At 36.8% G+C, this 27633-nt stretch overlaps 1 protein-coding gene across 5 annotated transcripts in view; it reads left to right on the plus strand.

The window, feature by feature from the left end:
- Positions 1-27633, plus strand: part of NPAS3 (neuronal PAS domain protein 3) — a 626508-nt gene that overhangs the window by 172892 nt on the left and 425983 nt on the right. For 3 of the 5 annotated variants that reach the window (XM_087747150.1, XM_087747151.1, XM_087747152.1), the window contains one exon: positions 17700-17944. In XM_087747150.1, coding sequence (XP_087603276.1) covers positions 17700-17944 — 245 coding nt within the window. Of the gene's footprint in view, positions 1-17699; positions 17945-18056; positions 18108-27633 lie in introns of all 5 variants that reach the window. The other 2 variants (XM_087747153.1, XM_087747154.1) reach the window with 1 other exon arrangement.

Raw genomic sequence — 27633 nt, forward strand, 5'->3', positions numbered from 1 at the left:
AGGTCTGAACAAATCTTGAAGTAACCTGAAAATCAAACTTCTACCCTGATTTAACTTGTTCTGTTATTGTCGTACAGTCATTACTTTTTTTACTGTCCAAATCTCCTCCTAATGTTTATTCTTCTTGCCTATCAGGCTAATACCTTCTTTTATACTGGCCATTAATAGAAGACTCTAAAGCTGTTTAGTGTTTTTGTCATTTCAGTTAAGAACTACTTGGTAGAAAATGTTTCTTCTACTCAGCCGGAATTCTAGCACCGGCTTTGGTCTGTTTGTGGCTGTCACTTCTCAGGGATGCTGGAGGCAATTATGAGACTCCTGTTCTCTGATTTCTCTCCAGGAGACAGCCACAAACTGGAGGATCGGTACACGTGGGTGTATCTTCAGTAGCCCCTGCCACAGGTCATATGAGCACAATAGTCAAGATCCCATTTTGTCATGTCACTAGTATCTGTCAGCAGGCTAGCGGTGTGGGAAGTAGCATTTGCACCTTATTAAAGCTATAGTAAACCCTGTTGCTCAGTGAAGTCCTCAAGTGCCTGGAAGGCATTAGGCATCACACAGATACATTGACTCCTTCTGCATTATGGGGAACACTTCAGCTGCTTTTTCTCCCTTGCTCTTAAAAGCACGATTTTTCCCATCGTGTGTTTTTGAAGTAGGCATTCCTAAGAATACAAATAATAGCTATATAAGCTGAAATCACAGCAACTGCTGTTATCAACAGTCATGATTTAATTATAAAGATTGACCCTGTGTATCTCTTCATCCCTAAGCAGAGATGAAAAGATATGTGAGGTACGCTACACCCAGTATACAAAGGAGTTTAGAAAAGACAGCAAACCTGAAAACCCTGGTGTTTAAAGGGTACTAAGTAGACAAATTCTCTGAGTAAAAACAAAGTGTCTCATAAAGGCTAATTCAACATAAGTTTATTAAAGTAAAATTTAATCTGTTTTATCTTTCTGGAGTTTTGTTCTCCATTCCCTTTTGCCAGACATTTAGTCACGTTGTTGAGATGAGCACGTATCCCAGTCAAAGTTATAGGATTATTAGTACATGATTCCCACTTGACTGCAAAAGGTTGGAGATTTAATTTGTTCAGCTGCTGTGAGCTTGCTGAAACAACTGTGCACCAAAAGAAGGATTCCACAATTTTTTCTCATTTTGTATTTCAAATATTTACTCTTATGAAAACACTTAACACTAAGGGTCCATGTTGTCCTTTGAAATCAATGGAGTTGGGCAGGCACATCTGGTGACAGAATTAGACTCTGCTTGTATTTTTTTTTCCTGCTCTTAATTCTTCAATGGCAGGTGTTTCCAGGACTAGCATTTAAGAAAAACAAAATCCCTGTCATATTTGAATTCAAAATGTATCATTTTGACTAAGATGTTTTTTCATATTACAATATTACAGTTGCTTACCTCTCTCTTTTGTAGTAATAGCAACAACTTTAACTGATGCCAGATTACGTATTTATATCAGGGATCAGGCTGCAAATTCATTCTTTTCCAGAGAGGCAGAAAGATCATGTAAAACTGGTGACCACATGTTGACAGCCTGCATGATTTAACAAAACAGAGGCAATCATTTCAAAGAAAAATGTTTTATTTTCTGCCAGCAGAGTATAATGGAGAGAAATTGGCTGGTATTATTTTTAAAAATTGCTCAAATCACTGTAGTTAGTATAAAATTGTCTCTGGAACTATTTCCTGTAAGTTAACCAGACATATGATTGTATCCTTTCTATTTTGAATACTGAAGTTCACATTTCATCTGTCTTCTGTAGAGCCTGTCAGGTATAATAGCTCTTTGTGATGGTTCCTTCTTTTCCTCTTTCTTTTCTGTAGCTAAAGCCCCACCCACAAACCTAATACAATTGCTGGTTTTAAGCGTCACTCAGTAGCTATTACTAGCAGTCCTTGCCTCTCTTTTCCCTTCTGATGAGCTTGTAGATCTATCAATAGGTAAGTTCCAAGATTAACATGCAGTGTTTATGGGTGTATATTAGTTTTATTTCCTCTTGACTCCAAAGTATTTCTGATTTACCTGACTGAGGTTTTCCCAGTGATGACAGGTTTTAAATAGAGTAAGGTGGCGTTTTCAAACACAACTTCTAGGGCATCTTTTCACTAGGAGCAGGATTATGCCAGCACTGTGTGGTTTTGAAAATCCCTCCTTAATTGTTCTATATGTTTTGAACATCTGTGTGAATAATGGCTTTTGGGGATTATCTCAAGAATTCATTATTAAAACCATGGCCATAGGAATATTTTATGACAGAGGCTCACTGTGGTGTATGTGTCTGGGTATACTAAAAATCCAATACTTGGGCAATGACTTGAAATGGAGAACATGAACAACGCCACTACCGATGTTTTTGAGGCCTGGGTGTACTGTGCATGTTGAGTAACAGCACTGGTTTGATGCCTAACAGCAATCTGAAAGGTTTTCAGCAGACTTTGAGGAATAATAATATTCTGCTACCAGCCCATCTGTGACAAATTTGCTGTTTGCCCTCAGTGATCCACACTGGTGCTCTTAAATACTCTCCATCCCTGTTCACCTTCACAGGTCAGCCTCGTACTGCTGTAGCAGTCAGAGCACTAGGGAAGATGGCCAAAAGGTTAGGAGAAGAAATGCTGGTCCAAGTCAGATGAGTTTAAAAATGGAATAATTTTAAAGCATCATGCTGTGGCTGAATAAGTAGGGAATAAAGTTTTCTTAATTTTTATTTCTTTATTTATTATTATTCTTTATTTATTATTATTGTGATTGATGGAACTGTACCGAACAGGCAACGGTCTGGTCAATCCAAGTGGTCCGTGCTGGGAAACATGGGAGCCTTTCTCTGAGGAATTTCAGTTCATTCGGAAAACAAAAAAATTAAATCTGGATGAGCAAAAAATGCATATTTCGTACTGAGGGAAATTAAGAAACTTTCACAGAAAGTCTCTGCTTGTTTCTGATTTCTGCCATTTTAACTGAATTCTACCATTTTACACCAAAAATTCTGAGGTGTTATAAAAGAAACTCTTGCCTGGTTGTCTTCAGACCAAGTGATTACTTTACCCCTCAGAAGTAAAATGAAGACATGATTGCAGAGAATCAGTCCAGATTTGACTGAGATAATTCTACATGCCTGGCAGAAAATATGTTGGTTTCTGGCATTAATGAATTAATGTTTTTCTCTCATTTTACATGCTCTATAGCCTATGGAACTTATCAGATCTGTTTCCATTTCTGAAACATATAAATACCATCGCTGGCCAGGAATAACATACAGGGAGAAACGCATTACTGCCATTGTAGTTCATAGTTATATCTCAGTGACTCACTCTTCTGTGAACCCCAAATTGAAAGACATGAATAGCAGAGCACCATAGCCCTATATGATGCTGTTTCAGATATGGACTAAAATAATCTTTAAATATATCAATTAAAATGTTGAACATAGAAAATGGTGTTACCTACTGATGATTGCTACTGGGTTCAGTGTTGAAATTTTTTAGTTTTTATATGTTGAAAAAAAGAGACTGCTAAAATGAAGAGTGGAAAACATAAAATGACTGAGTTTGTTTAGTCAATTGAGTATCTTGTCAAAGGGAAGGTTAAAAGGATGACTTGATCATGGCCTGTAATTACCCAGACAGGAAGAAGATAGCAGATATTTGGAGTTTCTTTTGTTTAGTGGACAAAGGAATCGTAAGATTCAGTGACTGAAAGCTGAATTCAGCAAAGTTGAAACTGGAAATAAAACACAAAATGTTAATGGTGAGGCTAATTTAAACATTGCAGCTGCTTAGCAATAGAAATTCTTTACTTCTTGGAGTTTCCAGATTAGGATTGATACTTTTGCAAAAGAAACAGGAATTACTGGGTAGTTTTATATTGCCTGCCTCATGACGAAGTTCCTAGATAATCATAATATTCCTCTCTGATCTAGACTTATGAGACTTTGCAGGGAGGTGCTTTACCTGCTGAGTAATTAAGAGGCCACTCGAGGCAAGGAGCTTTTCAGAAGGGGACCTTACCTCTGGATCTCGCTTTTTTTTGTGGTTTGCTGTCACTCACATTTGAGCTCTGTGGCTGGTTGGCCCTTTCTGACGAAGTGTTTTTGCAAGGAGCTTTACTCCTTGGTGGAGGTGTAGCCTGGGCAGCCACTGGGCAGTATTTTAGAGCACTGATAATTTTAATGCCTTTGATACATGCAGTCTGATGAATTTAGGACATTGCTACTCTTGCTTGTAGTTGAATATTACTGAAGAAGTTAAACATTACTTAGGACATGAGATTTATGTCTCAGCTGTTAAAGCTTTGAGGCTTTTGGTTAAGAGTTGCTTTTTACAGTTTTAGGATTGTAATTGATGATGCGTGTGTTTTAAGGAAAGGTTTTGGCATATCACTACTTTGGTCATAAAATGCTTGTAGCATCAGGTCTACTCTGACTAATTAAACTGGTTTCTGAGGAGAATTGGGTTTGGCTATACCATATCTGAAAACCTTATTTAGAAATTAGACCTTGAGTCTGCTACAAGTGCCTGAAAACTAAAATACGTAGGGACATACCTCCAGCACAGCAATTACCACGGTGTGAGGCGGTTCATGGTCTGGGTTGAGTGCATAACCTCTGACAGCAGACTCTTCTTGGCACGTCAGGAAACACATGAGCCCAATAATGCCTGTGGCCAGTATTGATATCTGTAAATGGAACAAGGAGGAACCTCAGTCGATGTGGGTTTCATTTTTATCTCACTGTATCAAAACTGCTGAAAACATAACAATATCATGTCTTTCTTGTATGACCTGTAAGTCTTTGTGTTAGGCACCTAAAATCCACAGAGTCATATAACTAAAAAATGGTTCAATGAATTTTTATCTATCTGCATATAAAATGTCATTTTAGGGACCAGCTGAGAACCAGCATGAAAAAATTCAACTGAAAAGTTATTTCTTAAAGAAGGTTTTAACAGACTGAAAGTAGAAAGAATTTCCATTAACGCGTTAGACTTACCCAGTGCAACTATAATGCACTGAAACATGATGATGCAGGCAGTGGGTTTTTTTAATAAAATGTTAAATGTAAAATTGATTGCTTTGGAGACTAAGCACTGTAACCCTTATGTAAGTTTTCTTTTATTTATTCATTTACTAGAAATGGAATGGAAGGTGGAATTGAAGAAAGGGGACAATATGAATTTTTTGTGGATTTCATAGGTTTCTGGGGCTCGCTAATGTATTTCATACCATTTGAAGCGGTTATTTTAAGGGCATGAGCATTATTTAGTTTGAATCTGTGAGATGCACTTTGTTTTTAAACTATCTTTTTATGACTAATAAAAACTGAAAGTTTGTAATTAGAGCTGAGGAGAGACTTGTGGAGCATGGTGCACAGTAACATGTTGCTTCATGAGGTTTTTTTTACTAACCTGTAAACTATGATGCTAGTTGTGTGCCAGTGGAAACACATACATATGGTTGCCTTGGCATTCTGCTTAAAGTTTGGGGAAGGTTTCCCTCTTGCTAAACTAATTGTAGGATTCTGCAGTATTTGGCAGGTCTTTCATGTTCCTTAGGAAGTAAGCACATGTAAGTATAGCCTAATTCCCCCAAGAAACAGGTAGGAGGTAGAAAGCCACTCTTGGAAAATACATGTTAATACTGATTTATGGAAGAATGATGGGGTTTTGTGTATTGTTTGGGTTTTTGGTGGGTTTTTTTTTTGGTTGTTGGTTGTTTTTTTTTTTTTGTTAAGTCATCATTCTGTGTCCAAACCTATGCATTTGTCTGGTTTTGTTTCTTAGAACTTCAGACCCTGCTATAACACTACCAGTGGTATCTAAGCCGTTACTTTAGACTTGAAAAAACAGGTGGCCTAAAAATTCCACATTTGTTTCTGTTTGATGAATTACTGTTTTCTGGCCAGACTTTTTTTCCCCCAACTTCTTCTTCCCTTCACCAGTGTTTGTATGACAGTTACAGAGTTGCCACATGTCCCAGAGGGTTAAGTAGAAAGTAAGTGTAGACCCCTCTGCAAGGGAAGTCAGTGGAGATTGTAGCCTGTCCTAGAATACGTAAGCAGTAATAAAAGTTATGTCACTGATGGTACACATGAAAGAGACACCTGCTTGTGAAAATCTTACTGTCTTGTGCTCTACTTTAAATTAATTTACAGTGAACTGCTCAAGGTTCAAGCCAGGGGGCTAAAAGTGAAAGGCCTTGCAGCTCATTCACGAGGCAATGGTTCAACAGCTAATGCTGCGCCTTGGAGAGTGGAGCTTGTGCTTCTGGAAAAATGAGCTTTAATAAATCCATCGGTGAGCTTCTGGAGATGAGCACAGGCAGCAGGGTCTTCCTAAGACTGCAAAAGAAAATTTTGCATGCACTGCTAGGTTTTGAGCGTTCAACAGATGTATCTACACCGCCACCCAGACTGATTGTCACATATGTTTTTTTTTGGGTTTTGGTTGGTTGTTTTTTTTTAGATGTGCTGGAGGTATTTTTAAACTAGGTAGCTTGAGTATCAATGACAGAGTGACCTCTATCAGTACAGGTTTTATCACTGGCAGCAAAAAACGTGCAGGGCCCAGGGCTGACATTGGTCATGTAGCTCATTGTCTGTCCTGTTGAAGTGATATTGTTGTCAGTTTTAAGATAGCCCAATTATGTCTCTGTAAACTGCAGTAGCTCCTTTGGATTGCAGTGCCAGTGTATCCTGTATCCCTCCAACACTTTTTCACAAAACATCTTGTCAAGTGTCCCATTGGTAGGGTTTGAAACTACAACTTGCATGTGTTCAGCATAGACCCATCAGTGTAAGCATAACTTTTAGATGGGAAGGAGAGAATTATGAGATGATGAGGATGATAATTGTGAGAGTGGCTACGGAGATAAAGCATGATATTTTCTTCAGAACGGGTCTTGGTATTACAGTAATTGAGAACACACCACCAAGAGATTATTTATGTGGCGGCAGTGAAAGAGTGAGGTTGGAATTTTTGCGTTTTTTTCCTGGCTTTGGAAACTAAATTGGAGTGGATAGTTACAGAGAGCACAGCCAACTCTAACAAAATCCCCATTTAGGTCATCTGTAGAGAGTAAACATGGGATGTCTGAATGCAACATTGTGCTCTTAGGCCTTTCGGCACTAGTAAGACTTCATGGTATAGATAAAACTACCTAGCACATACACAGCTTTTATTAAAAAAAAAAAAAAAATTTTTTTTTTTTTTACCTGCACAGCTGTTTATGGCAGAGCCACCACTGGTAAAATAATGTTACGGAAAATAATGGCTGTAGCTGATAGAAATGTTCCAGCAAAAATCTCTGCAATAGCTCTGACATAGGTGAGGAAAACAGCAGCTGTTTACTCAATTTTTAAAATATTAATTCAGAACCAGATCAAAAACCCCTAATCTGAAATGTTCCTTCCTAACAGGAACAGTGTTCCTGTGACAGTACACACAAAAGGAGCATAATCAGAAATTTGGATTCTGTTTGTTCATTTCAGAGTGATTTATTTATGTAGTAACTGCTACTTAGCCCAAAGTGTAAAGCTCATATTTAATCTGTGATGTGCTATATAGCATATTTAATATGGTATATGAGATAGCGTATTTGGAGAATGTGGACGAAAGCTATTTGGCTTTGCAATTTTAAGTACTACATTTACTTCAAGTAGGTAGATGTGGCATGCAATGACTTTCTGTCTCTTTTGTCCTCTTGTTTTCCCCACGTCACAGAATGGGTGCGGTTTTCCATATATTTGTGAGATTGTGAGCATTCAGGGCTATAGTCGCAATCTGGCAGCAGCGTACCTGTGCTATTTCTTTGGTTACCCATAGAAATACTATAGTAAAATTGCACTTTTCATCTTAATGCTGAATAAATTACTTCTTTACATATTCGGTAATATATTCTCCTGTCACATAACTCTTGTTATTGTTAATTGGAATTGCTTATGCTCATTGAGGGAGGAATACTTTTCATCCTGTTTTGAATGAAAATCTGTAATCTTGAATTTGTTTCTAAACTTCAGTCATGAGGAGAGCAGTGCAGGAAATTGCTGCTGTTCCACCAAATTAGCTTCTCAGATATCCTTTTAATTGGAGACCATAACTCAGATTCTTCGTATTTTAGGAAGCTGAACAATACAAATTGAAATACAGATATTTCCAGTAAGGGCTCAGTTCAAAGAAGGCTTTTATACACAGATGAGTCTGCTAACAAATAGCATGTCATATGATAATGAGACCATGTTTTCTTCCGCAGTTTCACATTTCCTAACTGCACTGCTGTGAAATAAGTGGAGTGTTTATCTACTCTCTCTTAAACTGACAAATCTCTGCTAGGGACGAGTGTGCCCACTATAGACAGAACATAGGTATACAAAAAAAGTCTAAACTCTCAATCAGAAACACCCCACTTCCAAATGCAATATATTACACTTGTCCAGAACATTCATTTCTGCCAAAGTATTCTGTTTTTAATGTAAAGACTTCAATTTATGTTTAAGAACAAGCAAACTATAGTACTTTGACAGCCGTTCACACTTAATTTCTTTGCATTAAACCAACAGCATTCTTTTCCACAAACATCCATTGTTAGGACAATGCTCTCAGACGGAATTTATGAGAAATGGAATTATGTTACCAAGGAGATAGCATTTACTATAATGAAGAGTAGATCCTAGAAAATGGCCCCTTTTACAGCAGCTCAGAACAGAGCCACAAAAGCAATTGATTGGTCTTGGCATTTAGTCTTATATCAGCTGTGTCATCCATAGCTTCAGGAGTGAGAACACTAATCTGAAGTGACATTTCTGTTCTGGCGGGCTTTTCTGGCCTGATGAAAGCAATTACTTCATTCCTAAATGATAATTTGCAGGAGTTTCAACCACTTTAATTGATAATTTTTTGTTCTGAGAAGTTCAATTGTGAAGTGATTAGCTGATTTGGTAAATAGAAATTTAAGGTGTGAAATGTACAAGTTGCTCCAAGGTAAAGTGCTGTTTATTGGGTGCTGCAAAATTGCTTGATAAATCTGCAGTTTCTCTATTATCATGAGGCTGGCAATTGCTTAGTTCAGCGTAGGAAGAAAAAAAGATCAAAACAATAGTGTTCCAGTTGTTGAGTTTGGGTTTGAACTGGTGTATCACAGCTCACTTTAATTGTTGCCCTATCAAAGTGTACTTTAGTTTTAAAAGATTGTGTAGGATGGTGAGTTTGTAATCCTTAAAAACCTACCAGGTTCCTATTATTATGTTCTAATGGTTCGCTTTGGAAGTAAATCCTGTTATTTAAACGTTGCAACAGAGGTGCTTATTGGCGATATAACATTCAATTTAATGATTAGTTCAAGCATATGCAAACCTTTTCCTGAAAAAAAAAAAAAAAAGATGTATTTCTTTTAACCACATTTACATATTGAAAATAAAATAAAAGAAACCTCTTCTGTCAAACAACAACCCCTAAAAAGCAACCTCAGGTCTCACTGATATAATAAAAAGCTTGGGTTAATATAGGTATTATTTTTTTCATAAGTTGCACGTTATTTTTACAGTAATTGTTAAAGCATATTTGGCAAAATGTATTTTTGCTACTACAAGGAAAAGAGGCTTTCTAATAGAAACCAGTTCTGTGATATTTTCCTATGTAGTGAAAAAATAATGGTCATTTCATGTGTTAAATGAGAAATATAAAGCAAAAATGAAGGTCAAACTGATTTAGCACATCAAACAGTCTTTGTCAGCCAAGCTTAATATATCCTGAGTTTGTGGAACAAATGAAATTTTGCTGCTATGTTACACTTTGCTTCCAAACAACCATTACAACTGGTTTTATATATTGTGTGAGCATCAGACCATCAAACAGTGCATCTTTACTGACGTGTTGCTGCAGTGATGATCTACAGCAGCAATCTGCCATTTATATAAGGGCAAAATGTGCATCTATATTTAGTTGTGAAATTGGCCTATTATACTCTTGATGTTTACAGAGGCTAACATAAATTAATGATGACAGCTATGAGCAGTGCATTAGTTAAGCAGCAGAGTTTTTACCTTGAACTTGAAGGTTCCAGCTTTAACTTCCGGCATATACTATACAGCTTTCTTCACACATTAAAGAAGGTCTTCTGAAAACATTAATTTTTCTTGGACAGCATTAAATGGCTTCAATTTGTGGACTATGCCATTGATGGTAATGTCAGGTAATGGTTTCATTTACATTTTTGGCAAACTTTTGCCCCATAAGAATGGTGATATATATGGTGTGGAAAAAATGAACGCCCCTGAAAAGTGTTTGTTCATTGAAAGGGTCCGATTTGACTGACTTTGAACTTCGTCAGATGTCAGATATCCCTTGTCTGATGAAAAGAACAGTTTGAGGAAGCAGGGTGGCTCACTAGATTATGTACTGCACTTTCACCTGAAAGTCTCCTCACGCAGCTCATGTCAGAGCAAGTGTAGATACTGTAGTAACTATAGATTCCAGTTAACTATGACCACAGATCTGACAAGTATGCAGGTGTTCAAAGGTTCACGAGTTAAAATGCTGAAGTCTTTGATGAATTTTTGATGGATGAATTTTTAATACAGGTCGACCTTTTTCCTTTGAGGCTGCATGCTGGATTAATTGATAAATAGTGAGACTGAGCAATGTTCGGATCTCCTAAGCAAACAAGTAGAAAAATCCATAAAACTCTGCCGTCTGACTTCTCAGATGTACTTAAAAAAGAAAGAAGGTAAAATTTAATGCGGCTTTTGATTCTCCTCCTTTCCTCTTTTTTGGAGGTTTTACCCTCACAAAAGTACTCTTCTCTTTTAAACAGCGTAACTGTTTTTTATTAGTCTTGAAGCTCTTGTACTCTCAGTTCAAAAACAATCTGTGTGAAAAGGAAGTCTATGAATAGGACAGCAGAAAAAAAAGGAAAAGCAAAGAAAGGGAGAAAACATCAAGTCAAAAAGTTGTTTCAAAAGAAAGAAATCCCAAAAGACAGCAAAATACTGTGTAGAAATTAGAGGTAAACATATTAACACACTTTCAGTGTCAGTTATTGAGGACTAATTGAGTTAGTCTTAGGAAGTTGGAGAGGATTTTTTTCTTCTTTTAATTTACATTCACATCTACATGAACATTAGCTCTCTTGCTTCATTCTTTTATACTCACTTGTCTACTATACTGAAAAAATATCCAGTTTCATGCATATTTGTGAGCTCTCTAGAGCATAACATTTAGAAAAACAGACCAATAACAAAAAACCTTGACAATAGGAGGCTTTAGGCTCCTGCTGCCGCCAGTGGTGCTCCTTGACTTGCTCGACTGGACTTTTCAACTGCAATATGTGCAGTTATGTAGTGCCCGTTACTCTGCTTTACTTCCTCTATCTCTCCTCCAGTCTAAATCTTTTTTTGGAATCTGAAAATGCGTACTGCTGTTCAGATGTGTATCCACCTGGATTGCACACTGGTTTTAACATGTCACTCTTAACTGACACTTGAAAAAACCTCAGGCATAAGAAGAATCACATAGAAGCAAAATAAATAAATATTCCAAATAATATTTCAATATTGATGCTATTCCATTCTTTGAACTTCTAATTAAGTATAATTGTCCTGCGAGATCAGTCAACTGAAAACAGGTTTTTATAGGCCAGAACATGGCCTATGGGTGGCCACCTATAGGTGGACTTGGACATTATCTTAGTGAATTGCCCAGGTGTTAAGACTTAGCTTTTCTATGTATCCATTGTTATAAATGGGCTAAACTGACCTCATTGTTTGCACTGGTCAGCTTGAAGCCCCAGAAGAGATTCTCCTTGAGAATGTGGCTAAGTGAGGGAACAGGTAATAGATTATTCCTGTAATAGATCAGAATGTACAAACATTCATATTAGTTAAATTGTCATACTTATGCACTACGTTGCATTGATATAAATACAGGCATGATTTAAATACATTATTAAAAAAGGTGGAGGGATCTAAAGTTGATCTAAATATAAAAATGTCCAAAGTATGACAATAATACGTCATCATTAACACAGAGCAAGGTAAGAACAAGATAAGATGATGTTTCTAGTGTTTCTCATATAGAATTAAAAAAACCCGCACACCTGTGGACTCAGGAGCAGCATAAATGTATTTCCTCATGTAATACTACAACTAAACTCAATAGCAAGTAAGCACTATTTTATTCTTTATATTGGAAAACAATGTACACAGAAGGACATATGTAACTGGAAGCCTCTTTCAGAGGTTTGATGTAATATGGTGTTGGATCACTTAGCGCCACTCCATTTTTTTTTTTTTGTCACAGACTCGTTGTGTGATCTAATGTTGCACATCCTTTCCATAGATCTGATTTCTTTTCTGTGAAATGGATATAACATCCGTCTGACTACAGCCTTTGGAGAGTTGGATAATGTTTGTAGTGGACCTTTTGATCCTTGAAGTTAAAAGTCTAGACTAATACACAAATATACACACACTCATGCATATTGCTTCATTCTCTATAAAGCTTGTTATAAACACTCTTAGATACTGTTAAGTAGTATTGTTGTACTGTGTCTGGTTTTGCTGCTACTAATTCATATGTTGTTAGAGGCTTAAGAAATTCGCTAGTCATTGGTAACAGCTGAATTAACAAGTATGATATTGTTTAGTACCACAAGAAAAAGTGCTCTACTCTGGTATACTGCTGCATTTGTAAAGTTTCTCCTGAAAACAGGGAAGTTTTCAGTAGAACTATCAAAAATACTGTGCATCCTCTGTGAGAGTTTGCCATACTTCTCTGCTTGTAGTTAATGAAAATGAGCAGAAACTACAACTGCACACCGCAGACAAGCTGTCTGTTGGCTGGAGTGATTATATCTGGAGCTCAGCAGCCCGTCTGTCCCTCAAATCTTGTTTTATGGCCATTGCCCCCAATCCAATCTCTATTTATGATGAGTACAGTGGTGGCACCATAAACCCCCACTGGTGCTGTTATGTGGGGCTGAGCGGGGAGAGACCGACATCTCTGAGAAACCCCGCTTGGGGGGTCCCGCTTGCGTCAGGTTTAAGGGAACAGCATAGGTGAAATGTAAATGTGAGCTGCTTTTCTAAAAGCGGGCAAGTCTGCTGTATATCTGCTTCCAAGCTATATTTTGAAATTGCAAATAGAAATATTTATTTGTAACCACAACCATTCCCCTGTTTTCATTCAAAATGCAAACTCACGGAATTAAATTATTTCACTGATTTTTACCGCCTAAACTGAGACACAGAAGTGAGGTATTGATATGCTAAAAAATACTTGCTAATGTAGGTCAGTGCATCTGTTGATATGCTGTAACATGTTTGATTGCCATTATATGCTGCAAAAATTAGGGGCTGATTGTCCCATCTTTAAAGTGACAGATGATGATCTGTCAGACATGTGGAGGTTGTGGGTGTGCACACAGATATGGATGCATGTAAATGCTTATGAATATAAAATACATAAAATGATGTGGAATAAACTGTGAAGCAGGTTAAGCTTGGAATGACCACAAGCACAATGAAATCACAAGTGAGTTATGAGTACCAATAAAACTTTTATGCAACAGCATATTATCATGTCTTCTGCATCTGCTGTGTCTTCAATAGAAAATTTATTTTAGAAATGTTGTGTACACCATTTTAAAATTATATGGTAGTATTTATTGTACCCTTTCATCTGTAAAAGCCAGACCCCTTTATATCAGTCCATCTGGAAAGGCCCTAAAAGGGAAAAATAATGTATATTTTAGAAACCTACTATCTAAAATAGCATTAGTTTTCTAGCCATTAAATATCCTGCTTTTATGGTACTGCATCTCAGAATTATCAGGAGCTAGCAGCTGGAAACCTCTTTGTCTTCTTTAGTGGACTCTGTATTTGGAAATTCTTTGAGAAGTATGTTCTTAAGGGAACAGATGAAGTTTCGCCATTGTATGATGACATCATCCTTTGACATCGTACAGTGATGCACTCTGATCCAATTTTCTGAGCTTCTTCCCATTCTCCATAGAAGGCAGAGAGGGAGCAGTATTTATGTCCCTTGGGTATATTTCCCACTGTTATTTTCTTGTCAGTACGGCAGATAGCGTCCGTAGATTTGCTTGTCTGTTGGGAGAGCTTCTCTATCATGTAAGAGCTCTTACGTGTGCGAAGCTTGCTTCCTTGGTGCTTTCTGAATGTTTTTGAAAGCCACTTATTAAACATGGGTATAGTTTTGCACACTTTTATTCTTCTCATTAGCAGAAGAGCCTGTGGGTATTTCTAAGTTTTTGCAGCCTGATACTCTAGCAAGTTCATTTATGTTACCAAGAGCCACCTCTAATCCCGATGTCATATGACGGGACCCAAGATGAGTTTTGCTCCTATGTCGGCACCAGTGCTTTCTGTTGTGAGCTTCACACCCCTCTTTTCTAGCATCCTCTTAAGATTATCAGTGCAAGCACTTTGCTGCGTTAAGAGCATCTGACGATGAAGCTGATGTTACCTATCAGAATCACAGGTGCCAGAGAGGATTAACAGTGATGTTTAGGTCATATCTAATGAATTCCTGTATCCTGCTGAGAAAATCACTGCTCCCAAATTAAGGATCCATTGTATCAGCAAAACTGCAGTGTCCAATGCTACAAGTGTATTTCCCTAGTGGAACTGTTGAGAGTAGAAATTAGGACTTGTGTGCACGTTTCAACAGACACTTTTTCTAAATTTAACTGATGCCAAGGTGAGAGTGCTACAAGTTACAAACTCCTTGACTTGAGTCGCTTGGTGAAGCTTCCACAAATGACAATACTCCAAAGGGCTGGAAGGAAAAACATGTTATTGATAACACTGTTTCTCAGGAGTTTCTTTTGTACGTCTATTATATCAGCTCCCCATCCCTTGTACTTTGGGATTTTTTTATTGTAAAAATTTGAATACGCATATGTAGCTCTCCAAGGATGCTGTTTACTTACACAGGTAGCCTCACTTTTCAGTTCAGCTGGCTTCCACTGCAAACTGTTAGTGATCCAGTAATGGATTATTTAAGTTTACATTGCAATATATTATTCATTTTCACAATCTCCTGAACCATATACAGGACTTGTAAACTGTGGATTCAGTCTTTGGTGTTGCTAAGGACTATTCTATCACCATTCAAAAGTTGCTGGGATCTGTAATGTTTCTGATTTGTTTTACTAGGGATCTCTGTAAAGCCCCCTTCTCTACATAGGGGTATGATTAAGTGCTTTGGAAAGACAGTGTGAACCTCTTGGTGCAGACTTTCAGAATACATCTAGAATCTCGGCTCTTCTGGATCCGTCAAACTTGATTTGGGGACTTGAGGCCTTCAGACTTGGCTTCTGGAGTAAAAAAGTGTGATGACAAGTAGTAAAGGCCATCCCTTGTACCATGAAAGTGAGCTTTCACTTCCAAGCAATTGGGCAGAGAGACTTGCTTGCCTCTCTCTTATGTTACTGTTGTAGGTATTTAACTTGTATAGGGTATCTTACTTCACTGAAATTAATTGGACTGTTCACACCTCACAGGGCTGTAGCTTCCAGGTTTCTGTATATATATATAAAATATTTCTATCAGCTGCATTTAATGCACCTTTTGAGATGTTTTACACATCTATGATGGTAGATATTTAAAATTTGAAATTGGACAGAGATGCATCCGCAACGAGCATTGTGAAATCTTATTTTTCAGGTACTTTTCTGCTAGAATATAACTTGCAAATCTAGCTGCTAGCGGTCTATATGAAGTTCATAATGACAAGTATGTACTTTAGTGTGGGATTCAATAGGATGGTATATCCTTACCTGTGGGTAAGGATGTGCCGTTTCCTCCTGTATCTTTATCTCAACATTCCTATTTCTTAGCCAGGCTGTCTTTTTAAATATAATTGCTATTAGTATAGAATTGTGTAGGGAATATAATTTGTTAAGCATTCTCAGGGAAGTGTGATGGAGGGATTTCATTTGTGTTTTAAGGGCCCAGCTGATCTGCCCTTTCAAGTCTGAGGTGTACCTTGGGCAGAGAACGCCACGGAAATGCAGGTGGTTAAGAATATTAAAATAAGAGAACCTCTGTAGTTTAAATTATTTCCAAATTAGAAAGATAGGTAAATAGAGGTCCAGAATTGTGTTATAAGATCTGCATGCCGAGATTCTACTGATCTACTACATATGCCAGCGTGCTTTTGTAGATCTGGCTATTATGATTTTTTGTTGTTGTTGTTGTTGATAAAATCCAGGTTTCGGGAAGGGCTGTAGAAGCTTGAGAGAAGCATTTGCTGTTCTATTATATACTGGTTGAATTCTAGCTCTGTTGTAAACGAATGACTAGTTAATGGAATTGTGGCTGTAACTGTCAAATTAATAAGTAAACAAATGAAGCAAAGGAAAGATAGAGTCTTTGTGAGAGACAAGAACAGTTTTTACTCACCTTGCGCAGTGATTGGCAGCCACCAACCCCAGCATCAGCCCCACCTCTATCCACCAAGGCAGAGGTATGGTCAAGCTTATCATATCCTCAGTTGAACACTCTGCTTTGTCTCAAAAAAAAAAAAAAAGGCTAAAAATCTCTCATTAAAAAAAAAGGCAATATTGGTTCTTTGTATTCCCTACACATTGACTCCTCATCCTTTGGAAAGTGTACTGTACCTTTCTTTGTCTGCCCCAAACCATGCAGCAAAAAAAGTTAATCCCTTTTCTCTTGCAAAGCTGTGTTATTATATATTGAAAACAAATGAAACTTGAATTTCCTTTGAGTTTTGGGGAAAGATCAGGAGAAGACCCCAGCGGTTACCTGCTGTCATCACAATGTGCATTCAGCAGTTATACACCAATTAAACAAATAGCCCAGGAGTAAAATCTGAATTACTTTTAGGTGTTGCATAGGGTTGGTAGCAAGTGATACATTGATGCAGCAGGAGTAAATGAATGTGTTTGCATTTCCAGCTGCTCAGAGTAAAGCAGAAGGTCCTTTCTGACCAAAAAGTTGTCAGTCTGACACGTATGCAGTAGTGAATTACAATCAGCAATGTGAAGCACGTAACTATTAACTGCTTGCTCGCCCCTCTGACAAAGGTTGCTGTTCCCACAGCAAGGACAGCTGAACAACTCATAAAGAGCAGCTTCATGAAATCCAGGAAGGTTTACGTTACTATGCCAGACTTAAACTTTTGCCTCTCAGAAGCTACTGTACAACCTGTTTGGTTGTCTTGGCTGCACTGCAACCCCTGTCAGAGGTGGCACACACTTCAGTCATCTGCTTTTAACTTCCTTTTCCCAAGAGTCAGAATTTGGCACAAATTTAGACAAAATTGGGTTACAATGAGTCAGGAGAAACAATGGCATCCATGCAGATAAACCCCACGTGTACACAGCATTCTTGGGAATCCTTTCTTGCAACTGGCAGCAGAGAGAGGAAGGGCAGGCTAAGAAGAAAGTGGCTGAAATGAGTTAGGAGTAGTTACTTAATGTGTTGCCTACCACTGAAACTCAATTATTATTATTAGCTGTAATCATTCAAAGGCTGGAGTACTGTTAAATATATCCTGAAGTCTATACATCCATACACAACAGCATTTTGAAAATGTGGTAATTTGTATAGAAGACCAGCAGGGAAAAAGCAAATCGGTTAAATGTGACAGAACGCTGATATTGATGAATGTCTGTTTTGTTTATTTTCTTTCAGTTTACAAGCTTTGAGGAAGGAAAAGTCCCGAGATGCTGCTCGCTCTCGCCGGGGAAAGGAGAATTTTGAATTCTATGAGTTGGCAAAGTTGTTGCCACTGCCTGCAGCCATTACTAGCCAGCTTGACAAGGCATCCATTATCCGACTTACAATTAGCTATCTGAAAATGAGGGACTTTGCTAATCAAGGTGATCCTCCATGGAACTTGAGAATGGAAGGACCTCCACCTAATACATCAGTAAAAGGTATGGAGTAAATATGTTGTATAGTATCGAATATGGCAGCCTTTAGTAACCTCTAAATTGAAATTTTTACCATCATCCTTTCTTCTTTCCCTGCATATCAAATCCTTTAAAGGGATACAAATGTGGAAATCTGAGGTCTGCATGAGAAAGACACCATGTGAAGGTGAAATAAACCTCTTTATTTATTTTTTATTTAACCGCAAGCCTATTGATATAACTATTACAGCTGTAGGTCTTCTGGGTGACGTAGGCTGAATTGTTTAAAGTTATTTAGCAATGATTGTGTTGCTTTGTTTTAGTATTTTATATATGGATGCGTTTGAGAGGAGCATGGCATTATTCCTTGATTTGAGGACTCAATCTCTTAATTCTCTGGCTAAACCTTAAAGGCAGGATCATGTGTTTCTGAAGTTCAAGAGTATCACATCCAAATTTTTAAATCTTCAGGTTAGAGACTAGGATTTTATTTATCATCTTGTAATGTGTATAGGAATTATTCTGACTTCTGAGCTGGTAGGCATCTATCAACATTTCAGCCAAAATAGACTGTTTTCAATATTAAACACTCTCTTTTCATGTTCAAACAAGCAGTTGGGCAGCAAAATTAATGTTTTAGACATGAGTTGCCACAAAAGTCAGGTAATAGAGGAAATGGACAGTTATTTTAGAGGCTCTGTGTGTGTGTTGGTCCTAAACAGAGTTTCCGATGACTTGTGTAAATTGGACATTTTTATATATTTATTTATTTATTTATTTTTCCCTCATGCTACTTATGTAGATGAGTATGACCTTGCTGTCTGATAGGTATTTTAAATTAGGGAGCAAACTGCATTAACAGAACTCAAAGTTACCAAAAGCTGGGAATTGTGATTGTCCTGGCTTTGACAGCCCAGAAAACTACCCTATTTTATTTTAGCTACTGATCTCACATTTTGGAGGAAACATATTTTGGAAAGAGGCGTATGAGATTTGAGCACTTCAGGTTTTTTCCGCACATTATGAAACTTAAACTCTTAATCTACACTAAACTAATAGACTGTATATAGCATGAGGCAAAAACGAAAGCCACCTTTAAGGGTGGAGCAAGGAGGGGGAAGTAGAATCTTATTTATCAGTCCACAGCTGCCCGTGAAGGGTTACCGGTATTGATGGTGCAAAGGGCTTTTACCTGCTCTTCCATTTAAAGGAAGTAATATTAGTTAAGGAAGGTTATAATTTTCAGTGGATGGAGATGGACATGGAGGACAAAAACCAAAGGACTTTCAGGCTGATGATTTAGTAGCTGGACATATTTGCGTCATTTCATATATTTCATTTATACTATCTGCCACATCATATATAATTTTCATGGAGAAAAAAAAAAGGTAATAATTACATCATCCAGAGCATGAGTATAACATGGGTTCATCAGGCTTCTGATATAATATGCAAATCTTCCACATTTTTTCAAGATGAGAGTTTATTCTCAGGCAATTAAACTGTGTTTCAAGGCAGATGTAGAGTGGACTCTGCTGTACAATCTATGAGCTGTCTGTTAAAATAAATAATTCCTCACAAAATTCCTGTAGCTAACAGACATACACTACTTCTACAAGATGTCCTGTATTACAGAAAGTCTGATCTCTGCAGATCTCTGTGTATGTTTTCAGAGTATCTGGGATCTGTTTTTTATTATCTTCTTGTGGGATAAGAATATATGTCTGAATACTGAAACTTCCTTTTTGTGTAAAGGTTCTAATACAGAAAAGAATTTTAAGGGAGAATGAAGCCTTATTCTTAGACAACAGCATATATAATCTGACACATTATATTATATGTATATATATATATACACATTATAGCATATATAGCCTGACACTTTTCTCCCTATAAAAAAGATAGGTAAACACTTAATGTCTTTTCACCCTATCTGATATAATAATCCTGCTCCTCCACCCATCTGGTGATACGGTTCCCATTCCTCTAGGCATAAGGGGTGGTGGAGGGCTAGGGAAGGATTTTTGCTTTTTTTTTTTTTTCCTGTTTGAGTACTTAGCTTTATACTAACTAGGTTTGTATTATTTATGTGTCAGTATATCAAAATAATGAAACAGTGTTTCATTGTATAAGAATTCCCCATAAGCAGATTTAACTGTATAGTACAGGTATATTTTATTACTTCACCAGTTCTCCTTACATAGAAACCTGTTAACACATTCTGATCAAACATTCATGAAATTACACCAAAAGAAATTCATTTTCATTTATTAAGGTTGCTTTTTGCTGCCCTTGAAGAAGTTCATATGGATAGACAAGCTCACATAAGTAGCTTGCAGCTTTGTGTGAAGTATGGTTGATAATCCTACAATAAAACACTAGACATTATATTTTGTGCATGCCCAAGCAATCTTCTGAATAGACTTAAAGGTATTTGGAAAATTATGTGAGATGTACTTACATTGCGTAGGCAACTCCTTTTTTTTTTTTTTTTTTTTTTTTTTTCTTCCCCAAATGTGATGGTCTGCTTGTGTTAATAATTAAATTTCAAAGCTTAGTTTTAAATTTGTTCCCCAGTACTGTACAGCAATTTAATCATTTTAATTTAGTATGTCAGGAAGGTCCTTTACTGTGCCCTGTATTTATCACAGCTTTTCTTAAAAGTCTATAAAGGCTTATGAGTTTGTTTTCTTATGCCTATTGTGTAGCGATCACTACAAGTTGTGCTTGCAAATGAACACTCAGGTAACTTCATGTAATATTTTCAGAGTCAATTACTTCATGGAAATATCTTGAGCAATTGGAAAGTAAGAGAGAGTTTTCTCCATTATTTTAGAAATATCTGTATTGTTATAATACAGATCAAATCTACAATGAACATTATGCATTATTCAAGAAATGACCAGGCATTTTCAGCAGTGTTTCAGCTAAATAACTGATGATTGTAACCTTTAAAGAAATCTCATTGTGGTGACTATTGGTAAATCATTTCTTCATTCATAGTAATCTTTATTTAGAGGCTATCTAGAAACCATTATATCTTTTATTAATCTTAAAAGCAATAGCCAATGATTTGACATTTGCTAAAAATGGATACATTTTCCATCTTCTAATACAGCAGACTTCAGTCAGGTTTTTTTGGTACATTGTCTAAGGCTTTCTGTGCATAGGAAGTATTAGTCCTTGTAAACAAATACATACACAACTTGCAGCAGATGAGTTCAAAGATTACAGTTCTTCGAGACCAGGAAATGATTCTCATATGGCAGAAAATAATCAAAATGTTATTTAGAATCAGTAGGAATAAAATTATTAAACTTTGCATACTACATGCAATATGTTGTGAATAACAATGCTAGCCCCCTCTGTTTCCAACCCTCCAAAAGTCTTTGTTTGACACTCAGTATTTAAGGGGTATATTCTGAGGAGAACAGTAAATGAGCTGCTAATCAGTTTTTTGCACTCCAAGGTGAGTTTTCTGAAAGTTCTGATCTGGGAATGGCAGTATTTTTATGGTATACACTGTGTGTTCAGCCAGTAAGCGGTGCTTTCCGTGGCATGGCACTTGAAGTCCTCTAATGCCTTCTGATTGCCTGACGGATACCAGGCCCTGTAGTCCTTTTCCAACATCAAACTCTCTTGAGCAACTTCATATTTTGGAATATCATTGTCTTCAAATTATTTGACTCCAAATTTCTTTATATTTTTAGCACAAACTGTTGCTGAAAGTGTTCAAACATCATGTTGCTTTTTATGTTCTTTTCCACTATGTTGTAGGTGTTTTCACAAAGCCATATTTTCTTCCATTTTTCAAGTGAAGAGAGGAAGGGAGAGGAGGAGTGTGAGGCACTGTGATGTTCTCTGGTGTGTGGAATGTGTTTGGCTGATGTAAAGTCATGCCACGTATTTCCTTTCTGGGCAGTCTTTGGGACACTGGTACTGATCTGGGACCACCATCACTGTAAAAAGAAGGCTCATGAGTCTCTTTCTTGAACAGAGTTCCCAGCATTTGCCATTTCTGTTTCTTTTAAAGCACTAATTAAACCCAATAGTCTGTGGCTAATTTTGCAAAGCCTTGTCCTGGAAATTTGCCATGATGACATCAAAATAGTTATTAGATTTTCATTCTTTTTTTATTTGAAGTGAGGTGTTTGTTTCTGTCTTTGGAGACACAAGTGTTTGTGCGAGGCCATGAGTATAATGTCCTGCTGAATGACATGACATATGGTAACTAGAGTATGTAAGACAACTTTGGGCATGTTTTCTCTTTGAATGAAAAAAAGTAATTGTGGGATTATCCACAATCTCAAATTATAAGTGGGTTTATCATGAGCTTTATTTTTTTTAAGCCAAATCTTTACATTTTATGTTACATAAGTAAAATAATCTCACTTGTCTTGTGCTGTGTGAGAAGAGGTGAATGAGAGATTCTAGCTGAGGAGTGAAAAGGACTTCGGTAAATAGTACTGACTAACTGGTAGGTTGTGTGAACAATGTCACTTTTAGTTTAGCCATCTCTACTTTTAGCGTTACGTGTTCTGAAATTAGGTAGTTTCACACATCTGTGTTCTTCAGTTAATATATATGAGTATGAAAAGAAATCAGATGCTGTCAAAAGTGTTTGTGGTGGACTGAAATTTTTCTTGTCCAAATTGTTCTTGTTGAATGTAACTAAATATGACTCTGATGTGTTGCTTGCAATAAAATATTCAATGTTACTTCAATTCTGCATTGGCAATCAAATAAGTAAAAAAATCTTTTTATAATCAGAAGAAGAAAACTTATGCTTTAAAACAAAATTACACCTGTTTCCTTCAAACTAGCATGTTTTTCAAATGATCCATTCTCAGCATAAAGAAAGTATGTAAGTAAGTATAGGTTGAAAATGAACTTGATGTCTTATCATACTACAGAACTCGGCATTGAGGAAATAAGTCCAACGCTTTGAATTCTCTGGGAAAGAAAATAAGCAATAACGATAATTGGAAAGTAGGGTAATTGTTATCCCAAATGTCAAGTGGGATTACTTTGATTAATCTAAATATCTTTTTCTAATAATTTTTATGCTGGATATGTATGCATTTTTAAGAGGTAAATAAATGGTTCTCTTCTGAATGATCTCATTGTGGAAATCCTTTAAATAACATTACCTGTTGTTAGCCTTTTATATTTTAAACTGAGTGTTGACTTCTGAGCAGGAGATGCAAGACTGTACAAGCCTTTCCCTGCCAAACCACACAAGTCTTCCAGTAAGACCAGCCTTCTCTTCTGAACCACCATGCAATTTTGTCTCAGGGAAACCATCTATATGGGCAAAGAAATAAGAATTACTTTATTCCTCAGTGTTTGTGCCCTAAGACATTTCTTTTCACTGTTAGACATGAAAAGATCAATCAGATGAAAAAAGCATAACGCAGATGAATTGGCAGTGGTGTTTGTTATGAGAAGGGTCTCCAAATCTGGCCATCCCACTTTGCGTGGAACTCCTGCTCTTGTGCTGGAGAATTCTTGACAGCCCTGTAATCTATGTCTCCCTATCTTGCAGGCATTTTTCTTATGAGAATCTGATTCCTGTTAATGTGTAGGCCACTGTAAAGTGCTCTGACTGTGTACCAGTATCAAACACTGATTATAAACATGATGTCTATCCATTGTAAACCTGTATATGTGGCCATACCTGTTACACAGGTTAAAGAAAAAGACTATTAGGTGTTGTTTGAATGTAGGAAATGAGTGCTGGAAATTTCAGACAGTCAGTGGTAAAACATTAATGTTCTTTGTGAGAATTATTGATGGTTTTCTAGTATGAAAGATATGGCACCCAAAATGAGGTAGCTCTGTTTGAATCTCATTGTGATAGATAAGATGAATTGAATACTGGACTCAGAGTTGGTGGTTGCCTAGTGACAAGTGATCATGACCTGATTGCTTTCAAACTCTGCAAATGGAGGAGGGTGCCAACCAATATACTCACTGCTTTTAAGTGACTAATTGCCTAATGGGGAAACTTATACGTGAAATTGATTGTGAGGAAAAAATTTGGTGGAAAAATTAGAATAGAAGTTGACTAGAACTCTTAAAGAAAAATTTATGAAATGATGGTTTCCTATGCACCTGAAAATTATAAAACTGTATCCTTTTATAGAATAAAAGTGAAATCAATAATTTGAAAAAAATATGTATCTGTATTTATGTAGAACTTTGGGAATAAAGGGAAAATATATAGTAATTAAGAGAAACCGGAATGTCTGAGGTGCAGAAAATTGACAAAGACAAGCAGAGACGTTAAGGAAAAATCTAGCAGGATTAGAAAAATGAAAGAAAAATTGGGTTTATGTGTATTAGAAATAGGAAGAGTTCTGGCAATGGCATAGGCTCATTAGCAGTAAGGTACAGTAAAACTCCTACTGATGCAGCAAAGGCAGGAGAGCTTGATACAGGATTCTTTAAGTGCTTGCCTGTACAGAATCTATTCTACAGGTCTTTATAGTTCAGGTTGCTGTTAACAGCAGCGTTCATTGAGCGTATGCAATCATAGTCATTGACAATACAAAAACTTGGGAGGAGAATTCCACTTTTAGAGTTCATATCATATCTTCTTGAACAAAACAGGATTATTATAGCTTGTTGTGGGTTTTGTTGTTCTGTTCATTCCTCCTTGTTTCTCCCTCAAGCTCCTTATGCAAAAGCATTCTGCTGCTGGAATCCAAATGCTGGAGTCCCAGGTGTGAGGCTCCATGAACCGCCTGCTCTGTGCTTGAGTCATACCTATACATGATGAATGCTATCTCTATCTTTTCTGCTGGGGAAACAAGATATCTTTCTTTTGCATCTGAATCAAACTTTAAAAGTTCTTGAAAAACAAAAGGGTATAATTCTTAGATGTGCCAAAAAAGCAGATCTTCCCAACGGAGCAAGGAAACCCCTGACATCTCAGTAATATCCACTGGCATTGCCTCACTGTGGTTGTCACAGGTCTGTGTTGCTTCTTCGATAGGTTACCTGCCATGGTACAAGCAAGGGACTCTGAAACTCTTGGGCATCATTATCCTGAGTCCCAGCTTGCCGTGTTTCTCAGATATTTCAGAGCTGTTGAATAAATTGTCTTTTATGTGTTCTTCAGACAGGGAATCAGGTTACCTCTGATATCAGACTGCTACAATTTTCAGCATCATCCATTTTTTGCAGTGCTGGTGTTGTGAAGTTTGTAGTACTGAGGTGTCTTAGCACTAGATGTCCCAGCCTCAGAGCAGCTGTAGGCAAAATATTGGGATAATTCCTACACTAAAGGGGTAAAAGTAAGATTGTATATTTTTTCAACAAACATGGATAAATGCAAAGTAATTCTTATAAAACAAACCCAGCTTAATTCTTTGAAATTGCAAGTCCAATTAAGTAGGATAGGCATTGTATACTGAAGTACTGTGAAGCATTTGACTTACTAGTGCATAAGAATTATGGTTTTAAAGTACTGAAAGAACATTATATTGGCAGAACCAGGCTAAACACATTAACTGTATAACTGATTGATCTTGGAACGCAGATCGAAGTGAAAGGTACTATTAAGAAAGGAGTTTCTGTGGCTTTCTGCAGAAACCACTCTGGGCATGATCATCTGTGAACTGGGAGTAAACATGGCATAAGCGCTGATTTAAAATCTGCAAATTACAGTGATGTTTGGATCATAGACAATAATCTATGCAGTTTAGTAAATCAAATCTCCTAAAATTTATTTATTTCAGTATAATGAAAGGGAAAACTATGTTATTATTACTCTTGCCACTACTATTATTATTACTGTATTCATTTTTATCTTCGTTGTCCTAAACTCCAGGCTACTGGTTGTTGTTTTGTAGTTACTGTTGTTACAAGACTTTGAAAGGTTTTGGTTTTCTTGTGATGCAGAACAGGAACAATGGGAAAAGCATTTCAAGTTCAGCTGTCCTTTTTTTGCATGAACAAAAGCATAAAAAGAACCAAACTGATCCTTCCAATCCTGCTAGCAGAAATGATAGAATGATTTAGTTTCTCATGGTGCTTTATTTGTATAATAAAAAGTTCTATCCATCACTTCTGTGGAGACACAAAACATTTACTGCTGGTAACAAATTAATACTCTTTCTAAAATGTTGTCAATCAGATGTCAGTCCCTGGAAGAGTTGTTTATTGCTAGAACTCCACCTTACAACTTAACAATTAAATAAGAAAACAACCAAACAATATGTGTTTTTAAGAGCAAGGAAATAGAACAAGTGACTTTAATATCTTTTCTCTCACTCCCAGCCACTACTGTATTTCCATTCTATTACACTGCAATTCATCTTCCTTTGTCTCTTCCTCTGCTGTTACACTGACTTGGTCATTTTTGCATTTTCATTATGTTCTTTTAATACAGTTTATTTTTCTTAGCTATTCTTTTTTTTTTGAGTCCTTAGCTGGAACACCAAATATGCATAATGTCTTTCTCTTGCACTCAGCTTCCACTGTTGACTCTCTCCTTTTTGTATTGCTGCATTTTTCTCTACGTGTTTGCATTCTCAATGCGGTCTTGGTAATGAAAACCTGGTGAAGAATATTAATATTTAAAGGAAACCCAAAAAAGTTTTAAACTTTTCGCTTCATTCTTTCTTCCTTCCATGTGCATGTCTTTTTGTGCACAGTAATCCTCACTGTGTCATCCAAAATTCACTCCTGAGTTGAGGACATACCTTCCTCATTCCAGCTAAAAGGTGGTGGGTGTTGTCATTATAATTCATGGCTGAGAACACTGACAGTATTGGTTGCGTGGGTTTTGGCAAGAGCATGAGCTTCAAACTTGGAGAGGTAAATATGTCAGGAGGAGAACAGTATCAACAGTTGCATTGGTTCCAACCTTGGCGATGATGGTAAAATAAGTCATGGAAAACTTTCAAATTAAAACCAAGTTAATTTCTTGTCATTATATAATGATATGGATTGTCATCCAGTAGAAATTGCTATGTAAAATCAGTGCCACAACAGTCCACTTTTCCAAAACCCTTAATAAAATGTTTCCATATGATTTTTACATTCATGTTTTATGTTGCATGGGTTAGCTCCAGGTGGTCTTTTTTAGAAGCATGGATATCTTAAATTATATGTTCTGTCTACATAACTTTTTCAAATAACGCACATGATGGGGTTAGCCAATTACAGATGTGCAATAAATCCGGTGTGCCAAAAGTGCTTGTTCTGCTTTTTGCTTTTAGTAATCAGAAACAGACAAAAAGTAATCACTGCTGTAGTTTTTGATATGTAAAATGAAAAAAGACTGTTGCTATCTGTAGATTGCAATAGCTGATAGAACTTTTGTTTGTCTTTTTATTTGTCTCTTTCTCAATAGAAGAAAAGTGTCTTTGCTATGAAAAGTGTTTTGGACAGAGCCTCAATAAAGCTTAATATTGTAGTGCTCCATTTTGCAAATGAAAGCAGTTGAGGAGTTGGATCTTGTGGTTGAGTTTAATAGTTTCAGTATAGCCATCAGACCTTAGTCTCCTCAGCTGAGCAGAGAATGTAAGGACATACTTAAAGTCCTGCTAAGTTCAATAGAGGTTAGCCTTTTTTTCTTCTATTCATGTAGTTTATTGGTTTTTGGATCATTTGAACTTCTACCATATATCTCCAGTTGAATGACTGCTTCTTTTAGACCTTGTCGAGTCTGTTGCAGGGATAATAAATACAGCTGTATGAAGAGC

The sequence above is a fragment of the Nipponia nippon genome, unplaced genomic scaffold, assembly GCF_047370975.1.
Source record: "Nipponia nippon isolate SJK-2023a ecotype South Korea unplaced genomic scaffold, ASM4737097v1 scaffold_11, whole genome shotgun sequence".
Taxonomy (NCBI): domain Eukaryota; kingdom Metazoa; phylum Chordata; class Aves; order Pelecaniformes; family Threskiornithidae; genus Nipponia; species Nipponia nippon.